Raw genomic sequence first — 12,840 nt, forward strand, 5'->3', positions numbered from 1 at the left:
TTACATATAATCTGCACGACCGACGATTTTGTCGCGGGATGTCAAAGGTCACTACTTTTAGCCTCGTACAAAAACTTTATTTCCTTTTTAACGTCATCGCAATTGCGATGACTTTAGTGAAACGCAGAGTTAGCGACATTGCAATTGCGATGGATTTGAGGTTTGCGATCTCATCGCAAGTGTGTTAGCGATGATCGCAAACATAGACGTTAGTGAAATCGGCCCCTGTTCCTCAAAAGTTTTAGCTGATTTCACAAAATGATAAGATTAATCCTATCTCGAGTTTGGAAAAGTACTTAGGATGGGTTCAATGTGTCTTAACATCTATGGATGCGGAACTTAATTCATCCTGCTAAGATTAATCTAAGATTAATCCTATTCCTAAGTTACATGTTGGAAGATTTTGGTGAAATCGATGGCTGCAGCCTGGTACAGTTTACACTTCTATCCCAAATTAAACCAGAAGATCTACATTTGTACTTTGTGTCAAACATATAGCCATGCAGCCTGGGAACGATTTCGTCCAGCAATTTTGCATAGCAATACATTTAGACTGCACTCGTTTTGTGCACACTGAATGCCAGAATAATATTAAGTAGCAAATTGTTTTATTTACGTAGCAACTGATACATTTTGTGTAGAATTTTGCTCTGCTATACAAGGGAAATCATTCACTGCATGCAGACCACTATAGACCAATCTGATGCGAACCGAGCGCGCAAGTGTTGAGCACCGCGCGCCATTTGCTACGGTGTCTTTAATGCAAAATTATCCACAAAGACACAGCAGTTGTTAATCTTTGCAATAAAGGGCGCTACCAATTTTGTTTCATCGGATTGGTCTATACTCAACCTAGACTGGGCCCTTGTCCACAGGTGCCTGCTGGAAAGACAGGTCCCTGCTGTCAGATCCAGTGATTCCATTGGATACAATCATCGTTTGATAAACGTGCAGTGACATAGATGCCCAAGTAGTCACTGCTGTCACGTCTGCAAAAGAAGTTGACAGCGTAACTCTATGTGAAATGACCGAGGTCAAACTATAGACCTTTCTTTTGCAACGTCACAGCCCGAGTTTTTGCCAACCCAGATTGGAAAACTATGGAAAGCCATAAGTGCAAATTAAGAAAAGATCGCTATTTTGGTAACAATGTCACCAAATTTGTTGATTTTGTTAAAAATAAAACAAATAATTATGAGAGGTATTTTATGTAATTGAAAGTTTGCAGAAAATGCTGAATTTGGTTAAAACATCTGTTTTTACGATTGGGTGTTTTACTAACATTCGGCCGACCATGCCAACCAAGGCGGTTTGTTTATCAACAAAAGAAAGGTCTATACGCCCGGTTTTAATGCCAGTCTCTGGCGTTATTCACGAGCCTCAAAGTGTGACATCAGATCATGATCAGATGTTCAGGCTTACTCAACCCAGTTTTTTTCTTGTAAATTTCCCCCCACTGTTATTGCTATTAGATCTATTCGATCTGTACCACTGTTGGATCAATAATATTCTGGTTCAATCAAATCATGATTAATTGTATCTAGTTTATGATTAAGTGGCTGTGCACTGTGGCAGTGGGTGTATGCCATATGATGCACATGTATAATACTACACGCAATGGTTTGTCATACACTGTACACTTGTACCAGCAAATCGTACAAATATTTATGACTGGCCCGTAGCAATTGATGGACACTATAGGGCACGCCCGTACCATTGCTCATCCAATACACACCATCACAGCAGATAAACTGTCAAACATTATCGTTGGATTTATAAGAAGAAAGTGATGGAAGAGCGATGGCTGGTTGCAGGTAAACTGTGTTGGTGAATACGCTCTTTTTTGGGGGGAATGAGTTTCTTTGGCCAGTGAAGCACCGATGACGGTGGGACCCAGGTAGCTTTCTCTACACACAGTCAAAACAGAAATCAATTCAAACAAACTTGATCTTTGGATTTGTACCAGCAAAGTAACAGAGGAGCAATGTTTGGTAGGTACTATATTTGAGTAATTTACTTTTTGGTAATTACTCAAAATAATTATTATCTTAAAACCTTACTTGGTGACGAGTAACGTGGAGAGATTCACAGTATAAAATATTATAGTGACAATATTAAAGTGACATAATTGTCGAGAAAGAAGTAATTTTCCACCAATTTGATATGGAGACCTCAGATTTAGAATTTGAGGTCTTGAAATCAACCATACGCAACTTCTTGTGACAAGGGTGTTTTTTTCTTTCATTATTATCTCACAACTTGGACGACCAATTGAGCTCACATTTTCACAGGTTTGTTATTTTATGCATATGTTGAGATACACCAAGTGAGAAGACTGGTCTTTGCCAATTACCAATAGTGGCCAGTGTCTTTAAAGCAATTGCACAACATCGGTAAACAGTATTGTCCAAATGCCCACACTTCGTGTATCACAACTTTATATAAAAATATTAAACCTGTGAAAATTTAGGCTCAATCGGTCATCGGAGTCGGGAGAAAATAACGGGAAAACCCAGCCTTGTTTCCACGCGTTTCGCCGTGTCATGACATGTGTTTAAAATAAATCTGTTATTCTCGCTTTTGAGAATTGATAATTGTTTTAATGTTTTCTCAAAAAGTAAATCATTTCATGGAATAATATTTCAACGGGGAGGTCTTTCACCATTACCTTCTGTAAACCCTGTAAGTTATTTGTAAATCTGTGTACTTTTAATTTTTGTTCTGTTCAGAAAGTGTCCAATGGCTTTGAATTTAGCTTGTGCATGGGGGCGAACCCCTGAGTGCAGGTTGGTTTGCTTACATCACAGTCAAGCAGACCTGTACATGTGCTACATGTAATACTCCTGGGTAATGAGTAGCAATTAGTTCAAGTGTCTTGCCCAAGGACATCTATTTGTCATGACCGGAATTTGAATCCACACTCTGATGACTCAGCTTTCAGAACTTAAGCCTGTTGCACTACATGGGCTTCGGACAATGTACTGTACTATTGTAGTCCATATGTACTTGACTGTGTTGTGCTCCACCCTACATTATGCGCGGATGACAGGGTGTGGCTGTATGACAGGGTGTGTCTGTGTGTTTGACCACACCCATACCCTTCCTCGTCTAATGCATATTGTCACAAAATAAACATGATCAGAATGCTCAACTAGCATATTGACCCAATTCACCTGACGCCATCATCAGAATAACCGGGAAGGTAATTGAACCAACTGATATACTTGGGGAAAGCCCCGCCCCCCCACCCCGCCCTAATGGCTGGGCAAGAAGATTTTATTTTCAGATGTTTATTGCCCTAGTTCATTGTGGTTCAATTGTACAAGGTCAAAGGAAGTCAATATCTTCGTACTAACATCCACTTCGTTTCCTTTTGCTGCTAAATTAAAAGATTAATTAATCATCCATTGTCTTTCTAGATCATGTTTGGACTTGCTTTGTCACTTTGTCGTACAAGTATGTCAGGGCTCTTAACGATGGGTTTAAAGGAACACGTTGCCTTGGATCGGACGAATTGGTCTGTAAAAAGCGTTTGTAACCGTTTGTTAAAAAATGCATATGGTTGGAAAGATGTTTTAAAAGTAGAGTACAATGATCCACGTAAATTTGCCTCAAAATTGAACGGTTTTCCTTTTGCTTTGCGAACTAACATGGTCGACTATTTATGGTAGTCAAAAATTTGACTCTCATAAATGGCCAACCATGTTAGTTGACGAGGTAAAAGGAAAATCATGCAATTTCGAGGTATGTTTGTGTGGATCATTGTATTCTAGTTTTACAACATCTTTCTACCCATATGCATTTTATAACAAATGGTTACAAACGCTTTTCAAAGACCAACTCGACCGATCCAAGGCAACGTGTTCCTTTAAATAAATCAAATCCAGAGGTGCAACCGGTTGTTTTGATATCGCATGGTCAGATTTAAAAAATAAAAATTAAAAAATTGTTATTAATGTTTGTGTTTTTTTTCGCAACCACATGGCACTTGTAGCCAAAGGCTAAATTGAGATGCATAGAGGACAATCAAGATAAAAATAGAAAATTTACAGATTAACTGGCCTACTAATGCACAGAAAAAAATGGTTTAAAGCAATCGCACAACATCAGTAAACAGTATTGTCTAAAGGCATGAAAGGCCCACACTTTGTGTATCACAACTTATATAAAATAACAAACCTGTGAAAATTCAGGCTCAATCGGTCATCGGAGTCTGGAGAAAATAACGGGAAAACCCACCCTTGTTTCCGCACCTTTCGCCGTGTCATGACATGTGTTTAAAATAAATCTGTTATTCTCGCTTTTGAGAATTGATAATTGTTTTAATGTTTTCTCAAAAAGTAAAGTATTTCATGGAATAATATGTCAAGGGAAGTCTTTCACCATTACCCTCTGTAAACCCTGTAAGTTATTTGTAAATCTGTGACCTTTTAATTTTTTTTCTGTTCAGAAAGTGTCCAATGGCTTTTAATAAACACATTGTTTTTGTTGAAAAATACAAAAACTTAGGAAGCAGCACTGTTGCCATATAAAATACAGACAAAAAAGGGAATCAGACTGTACTTAAAACAGTTGATCGTACACTTTACTTTAGATAGTTTGTTGGCACTTTCTCTTACTACCCAGGTTCATGAATGGTATGAAAGTCTTGCAACGTTTTTCCAATTACTAATTTTATGATGATTGTTATGTTGTTGTAGTACTTGACGATGGCTGTGATGCATTGTTGTGGCATATGATATCCTGATCCACTCTATCAAATGACTATTAATCATCAACGTAGTTTTAAAAGTACATCTTCGGTTTACGGTGCCAATGAAATGCGATAGTTGTGCTGATATAATGCAAGTTATAAATTCTGAAGGTTGAAAAGGATGTATTTTAATAGCCTTGTCGCCGTCGCCTTTGGCCTGATTTTGTTTTGTTGTAAGGACTCAAACCATATTGCTGCATATTATAGGTTAGCCAGGTGCTGTTCCTTTTTAACAATTTTGTTGGTGTAGTATGTAATAATGTTGTTTTTACTGAGGCCTACCCTCAGCGTTTACCCTCAGCGTTAATACCCTGCCTTTGTGCATCACCAAGCTAGTCCACATCCACAGTACTTTAAGACACTGGACACTGTTGGTAATTGTCAAAGACCAGTCTTGGTGTATCTCAACATATGCACAAAATAACAAACCTGTGAAAATTTGGGCTCAAATGGTCATCAAAGTTGCGAGATAATAAGAAAAAACACCCTTGTCACACAACGTTGTGTCCTTTCAGATGCTTGATTCGGAATTCTTAAAGGCACCTGGAAATATAATTTTTGTTTCTTCAAACATTAGAGTATATGTTCCTGAACAATAAAATAAGTTTTTGAGTAATTGTTTTTAACGATTTATATGTTTAACAAATTAAATAAAGTTGTGTGGGGGGTGACTCCGCCTACCCCTTTTGTGACGTCAATCGAGGAAGACTTTGCCTCGATCGAACATCGAACACACGTACGTGCAAGTACATTCAAGTCCTAGTCGTGAGTTTGTACGTTTTGAAAAAGTTTTTTTCTTGCATTTTTCCGGCAATGTCGACCAGGTGTATTGCTGCTGGATGCAGCAAAACAACTAAAGATGTTGTCAGTTTGCCAAGTTGTCCGGTCCGACGTCTTTTCCAGCGCTGTGCAGCAAACACTTCGAGCTGTCGTGCTTCGAGAATCCGGAATACACTACACATTTTGACATGAAGAGAAAAGTTCTTTTCTAAAACATGACGCCATCCCAATAATTTTTCCAGCTAGTGGGGAAGTCGAAAGTACCTGAAAGACGTAACGAACCTAAAGGAGCATTTGCCTAACGTGAAAAAATCAGGTATTGTTTCAACTTTGAGGGCATGTTTTTAGCTTGCGCCAAGCGTCACTATGTTGTGTTGGCACTGCATGCGATTCATCGCGCCTCGATTGACGTCACAAACAGCGCCCTCTCGGGTCGGGCTTTTATTCAAATTTGTAAATAACATGGAAACAATTTTTGTTAAACCTTGAGTTAATTGTTACTTCATATTCCACTAATCAAAACACATAGTTTAGTGACAAAAGCTTTATTTTGACAAAATACAACTTCCAGGTGACTTTAAATAAGCAGCATGCAGCATCAGAGTCCAGCTTTCTCCAGAAGACGATCAGAGCGTACTGATCGAGTTGAAACCAATGGTTCTTTTCAGAACCACCCCAACTCATTTAGAGATAGTCTTTACATGGTGTTACATCAAACCTTTCCATATCGTATTTCCACCATGCAATGTTTCAAATCCTACTCATTATAGTTAACGTAAATAAACAAAATAAATAAATAAATAAATAAATAAAAATATAGGACAATTCACAACCTTCTATCAGTGGAGCTAATAAGGGACGCAGCACAGCAGATTGAATGTGACTTCCAACTAAATAAACCTGTCTAGTGTATTAGTAAAAGATACGTCTCGATTCTCCGTCACACAATGCTCAAGGAAAATATAAGTAGGATACATTACTCCTGTGTTTGTCTCTTAAATAATAAACATGTCTTGATTTCTCCACAAACTCTGGATTTAAAGGCAATGAACACCTTTAGTGCTGTAATTGTCTACTGTCTATCCCAGGCCTGATACACCCATGCAGGCAACAAAGGCGATTGCCTCCATGCCCCCGGTCATTGCCTTGGTGCCCTTGAAATGTTACAGTAGAAATTTAAGATTTCCTTATAGGGTGCCCTTTATTCCAAGGAGAAAAAGCCTCGGTGCACTTACCCTTTCAAAAACGTAAGCATACAGGCCTGCTATCCCAACATATGAATACAATAACAATTCTATGAAAATGTTGGCTCAAGTGGTCTATGAAGTTGCAAGAGAATAATGAAAGAAAAAAACATCCCTATTGCGCAAACTTGTGTGTTTTCGAATGCCTTATAAAAGGCTTTAGGCCTGAAGTCTTTTAATATTTGAGTGGAGAAAAAAAAAACGCTTTCTCAAAAAACTATGTTACTTCAGAGGGAGCTGTTTCTCACAATGTTTTATACTGTCAACAGCTCTCAATTGCTCGTTAAGTTACCAAGTGAGTTTCTGCTAACAATTATTTTGAGTAATTACCAAAAGTGTCCAGTGCCATTAAAAAGTGAGCCATCGTCGTCGTCACCGTCGCCAGTCATACCTAAACAAATACACAAGCAATTCAGTATACCATAGAGTAAGGACAGAGTCCTTACTCTATGAGTATACACACAGTGACATGAAAACTGATTGTAATAAAAAACAGTAACTCTATCAACTGTGGAGGAAGTTTCATGTTTCACTTTCTCTGGGTGGGGGTGTTATGTACATTATGTCCATGGAGATAACGTCGATTAGACCAAATAAAAACATGTTTAGCGTCCCTAGGCTACTTCTTTTTTAGAGGCCGCTTCTTTTTGTCTTCTTCTTTTTTTTTAGTGGGGGGGGGGGAGGGGGTTATGACATATTTTTATTTATTTATTTTATTTATTTATTTTTTGTTATGACAATTAAAAAAAAGAATATTTCAACAATCTCATCAAATTTGTGACAAAGCCAAGTTTTAGCCGTTTGTCTCCCAAAAAAAATGTGTCGGCGGGCATTAAAAAAAAAAAGCCCCCTCCTTTCTATTTTCAGAAAGGGAGGACGCTATACATGTTTATTTTATTGGCCTTGTGTGTTCCTATATAAAAGTACAAGCTTGCGATCTGTCAACCAACGTTACAATTCCCAGAGTGGGACATGTGGGGAAAAATTTGCGTCTCAAAGAAGTGACTACTATTAGAAGATTGCATTCAAGAAAGTGTGTTTTGAGTTTCTCGGATCTGCACACTAACCTTTTCAAACCGTAACGATAAACTTAACACCAGCCTGAATTATCAACGCTGTGACAGAATTTTTTAACAAGCCTGAAGAGTGAGCTAGTCTTTGGAAAATTACTTTTACAGGTTTTTAGGTTTTCAACAACGGCTAGTGACAATTTTTTGGGATGGAAATTACACTTGGTGCTGCCTGTAAAGTTGGTTCATGTTTGCAGTTCAACTTAACCTTCCATGAACACTTCACAGTTTATGCATGGAGGAAGAAAATGGTTTATGTTTGCCTTCAAAAGTGAATGTGAAATTGTCTTTAGGATATGACTCAAGAAAATCTATGGCAGTATTTCAGAGGGAGCAGCCTGAGCACTACATGTACCTCTTAATCTTTGATGAATAAAACATCATTCCTCATAATTTTTTCCTGTTGGATGAATAAATCTATTGTTTGCACATACATTGTATGTAACAGTTTGACAAAGTTGTTTATGCTCTCCTGCAACCAATGTGGGGTTGTCTGTGAAAAATGCTGGACAAACGATCAATTTTTTTCCATGCGAGTGCCGCTTCAAAGACAAAACATAGCATTCATGTTGGAAGAAAAAATGCACCATAGACATACAACTGATTTGTACATCCTGAATGTTTAAAACAGTAGAAGTCTGTGGGTTATGTTATAGCTGTTTGTCCAGATGTTTTTGGTTTGTCTGTGGATGTTAGGGAAGTCACTGTTTACGTCTGTTTGTTTTCATAAGTACATGAGGTATGATTAATCACACATTGATGTGTGGCGAAGAAAACAGACAGTCATTAATATTAATGCTGCATGGCGTTTGAAAGATAAACATATCATTAATCAACAGACGGGATCTGATAAAAATCAACTGGTCTTTGTGAGGAGTGGAGAGTCTTTGAGGAGTAGGACAAAGATTTTCAGACTTCAGTGGAGAGCGATTTTGATTAAACTCAACAAGCGTAACAACGGAATGTGTTGATTTTTCTATTGTACAACATTCATTGTGAGATGCCTTTCTTTGATAAACTGGAATCAAAGTTTACAACTCTTAAAAATTGGCTTTTGTATAGGCGATCATTTCCAAGTTTTACTTAAATAATATGTCAACCTACACCACGCATGGGATTTGAGGCATTGTATAGTGAGGTATCAATGGTTTGCGGTAACAACATAGTGTGTGTCTACTTGCCAGGTAAAGTTTGTTCTCCAGATTAAGAGAACTGTCTTGCTAGATATTCTACTACCGCCGCAGAGTAGACCTACAGTACACCATGCACTTCACCTCTGCAAATTAAACTAGGACTTTCCATGCACTAAAATCCTGCGATTTAATGACATCTCAAATTACTTATCTGTGCAGAAAGCAAGATCCGTGTAATCAGACCAGTGAGATACCTTTTGAACAAAGGGAAGAGGTTCTCAAGTTTCACCGTAACAAAGGATATACAGTGATTTATATTTCAAGAAAAAAAAAGTGTCAGCTAATGCTAATTGAAGGACCATCGATCATCACGCTCACAGCCTGTAAAGAAGTTCTGAAGTTTCAGTGTAACAAGCAATAAATGACACGGATCCAGTGATTTATATTTCAAGAATCAAAAGGTGTTAGCTGATGCCAATTAAAGGACCACAGATCATCAGCCTTTTTACTTTTCACCCTGGAGAAGATTATCTTGTAATCCATTTGGACATCAGATAATCCCACCTGCTAAGCCAGACTCTAACCCCCAAGCTCAAGCAGTGCTAATAGCTTCGCCACATTTTATACTAATCGTATAATCCGGCCATCTAGTCCACTGGCAGTGTGGGTAGAGCATTACTCAACACTCTTTCCCACACCAGAGAGCCAATAGCAGGAAATCCTATCGCACTTGGGCTAGATCCTGTGTGTTTGACGTGTGTCATGAACAAACCGTAGAGTAGTGATCAAACCAAGGCTGGCGTTCAACTGGAGTGCACTGGACTTTTTTCTGAGCGACCGGACATTATTTTTCACAAGCGCTGTTCCTGGTTGGAATAGAGTGTTATAAATCCAACAGTGTGGAACCTTTGTTTTATTTGCCAGTACAAATAGACACCCTTTTTACTTTGTCAAGCTGTCTTTTTATACATCTAGTCTGATTTTCATGGGTTCTATTCAAACGTCCTACACTGTATGTTCTACCGGCTAGAAAGTAGAGATTTTGTCGACGCCTGTTCTTTTCACCTACTGATTGTAACAATGGAAGCATGAGCACTAGAACTACACTGCGTGCCATCACAACTTCACAAGTTGTTGGATCAAAGTAAACTGGAAATTTATTTCTCTGGAGCTGAAGTCTTTGTACATATTCTATCTGTTCTCGTTTGACAAGATGCTCCTCTGGATGGTATAATTCAATTAAGCTCAAACCTGTCAGTGTTTAATTGTTCTTTCCTGAGGTGGGATAATTGATTCTGACATAATCTTTCGCTGTCGTCTTGTAGTGTACCTTGTCTTGATGCATCAAATCTCTGGACATGGTACTCTGTCCTAGCGACTGGTTCCCATCACATTGTGACGTCATCCCCATCAGTCTGTGTGTATCTCATGGAGCTATATTCGCAAGGGTTTCGGTATTAACAACGGTCTTTGTCGACGACTCATTTTCATTGTCTTCAGCGTCAACCAGAAAGTTATCTTTGATTTTTGTCACCGTCTTTGGGAAAGTGATTGAACATCTAAAAGGTGCTTTTACATACACTAAACCTTTTTGGTAGCCACAGCCAAACGCAAACTGCTTTCAGAGAAACAGTCCCTCCATGATTTTGTGTTCCCAGCAAAGGAACTTTAGTTCAGTTTTGAAACCCATTTTGAAACACGGTTTTGGTGTTGCTGTCATACCCAGCTTAGAAACTTTATTTCTTAATCTGAAACCTGTGTTCAAAAGAAACACCATGGAAGATTTGTTCAGCTACAAGACGACTCCCACCACATCATCTGAGAGTTTGTCTCTACCAGGGAAGTACCTTAGCCCAACCTCCTTCACCTTGGAGGATCTTGGCTCATCTGGTAGCTCCTTGGAGAGTAGTTTATCTCCCTTGAGCTGCCATAGCAGTCTCAGTGACTATGAGAGTAACTGCAGTTACCTCGACTCAGGTCTTGATTTTAACACTACATGTAAGTAATATTTGAATTATGACAGGACCGATCAATACTCTGTGGAGGCAGTCAGGCCCCGTGTCATTGCCTTGATGCCCCTTCTTGTATGAATTTAATTTGACCTCGTAGAGGTTCATTTTTATCTATTTATGCCCCATTTATTCTAATGATTCTAATAATTGCTTAGATGGTTACATAAATTGTTGACTCGTTTTTTTTTGTTTTTTTTTGGTTTTTTTTTTGCAAAAGCTGACCCCCCCCCCTTAAAAAGGTCACAATAGCATCCTTAAAGGCAGTGGACACTATTGGTAATTACTCAAAATAATTATCAGCATAAAACCTCACTTGGTAACGAGTAATGGGGAGAGGTTGGTAGTATAAAACATTGTGAGAAACGGCTCCCTCTGATGTGACGTAGTTTTCATGAAAGAAGTAATTTTCCACGAATTTGATTTAGAGACCTTAAGTTTAGAATTTGAGGTCTCGAAATCAAGCATCTGAAAGCACACAACTTTGCGTGACAAGGGTGTTTTTTTCTTTCATAGTTATCTCGCGACTCCGATGACCGATTGAGTTCCAATTTTCACAGGTTTGTTAGGTTATGCATAATGTTGATATACACCAAGTGAAAATACTGGTCTTTGACAATTACCAACAGTGTCCACTGCCTTTAAGAGTCCTCTTTCCCATTCTGAAAACTGTGTGGTTATGCAATCTTTATGTTTCATTTAACAACTATTTTTTTAGCGACCAGTCGGCACATGAAAGAGTAAGGACTCACTGCCTTGCCCTGACAAGAACAAAATATATGGGCCCAATTTCATAGAGCTGCTTAAGCACAAAATTATGCTTAAGCTAAAAAACTCCTTACCTAGTAAAATCAGATTACCGGCAAAGACTCCACTCAATTATTATGCTAAGTAAACAACAGCTAAATACCAGTCACAAGCAATGTATATGGCATGAAATTTTGGCCAGTAACATGTGTAAAATAAGCGAGCCATTTTCGTGCTTAAGGGAATTTTTTGCTTAAGCAGCTCTATGAAATTGGCCCCTGGCCATAAGCAATATCCCCCTATTAGTTGTTTATTTTACCCCAAAAAACGGTGCAATAAAACTTCAAAGAAATGTTACAGAATTTGTAAGAAATTTAGTGATGATGATAGTAGAAAACATCCCTTGAAATATTTCTGTCTGAAATGTCATATTTGATGAGAAATATGTAATCTAATTTTGTGTTTGGAGTTTATGGCTCAGGGAGGGTTTTATTAGTTTTTCTTTTTGCATCGATGTCGTGCAAAAATGTGAATCGGTTTTCCACTTATTTCTCGTGACCCAGATGGCCGATCGATCTCAAACCTCTACAGATTTGTCAGTTTATAGATCTGGTGGATTACATAAAGTACTTCCACTGCTAGCAACTGTTTTGTCAGAAAAACCAATTCTGTTATGTTCCCTTAAAGCCGTTCAGAACAGGTTGAGAGAATTCTTTAAAATGAAAACTGAAAAAAAAAATGTTTCCCTGTTTATCGCTACACAGTGTAGAATTATCAACAGGAAAGAGGGCTGGGCAAAATGCGGTGTTTCAGTTTACTTTACGCTTTTTATTTGTATTTCCTTATTCAGATTCATGGAATTCATGGTAGACTTTTGCTTCATGTTTCATAAACTTTAAATTGTACATACCTACACTGTACGTAGTGAAAGATTTGTTAAAACTGTCAGCAAGGGACCCTTGCTAAATTGCTCTCGTGTGAAAGGGGTGAAAGAGTTCACTTCCCAAAGGTTTGATCAAAATTCACCATTTCGAAAAAAGTATCAATATTTTGTAAGAACCAGTCCAAAACAGGCCTCGAATTTGACGGGAAAATGCACAGGCA

At 38.2% G+C, this 12,840-nt stretch overlaps 1 protein-coding gene across 3 annotated transcripts in view; it reads left to right on the forward strand.

Annotated features, from left to right (window-relative positions):
- Nucleotides 1-12,840, forward strand: part of LOC117296690 (centrosomal protein of 85 kDa-like) — a 37,603-nt gene that overhangs the window by 12,787 nt on the left and 11,976 nt on the right. The window contains exon 1 of one of the 3 annotated variants that reach the window (XM_033779726.1): nt 1,810-1,991. The exons of 1 other annotated variant lie outside the window; for it this stretch is intronic. In XM_033779726.1, the coding sequence (XP_033635617.1) occupies nt 1,985-1,991 (7 nt within the window). In that variant the 5' untranslated portion in view covers nt 1,810-1,984. Of the gene's footprint in view, nt 1-1,809; nt 1,992-9,786; nt 10,979-12,840 lie in introns of those variants that run through there. One more of the 3 variants, XM_033779724.1, reaches the window with a different exon arrangement.

This window comes from Asterias rubens, chromosome 11, assembly GCF_902459465.1.
Source record: "Asterias rubens chromosome 11, eAstRub1.3, whole genome shotgun sequence".
NCBI classification, from domain to species: Eukaryota; Metazoa; Echinodermata; class Asteroidea; order Forcipulatida; family Asteriidae; genus Asterias; species Asterias rubens.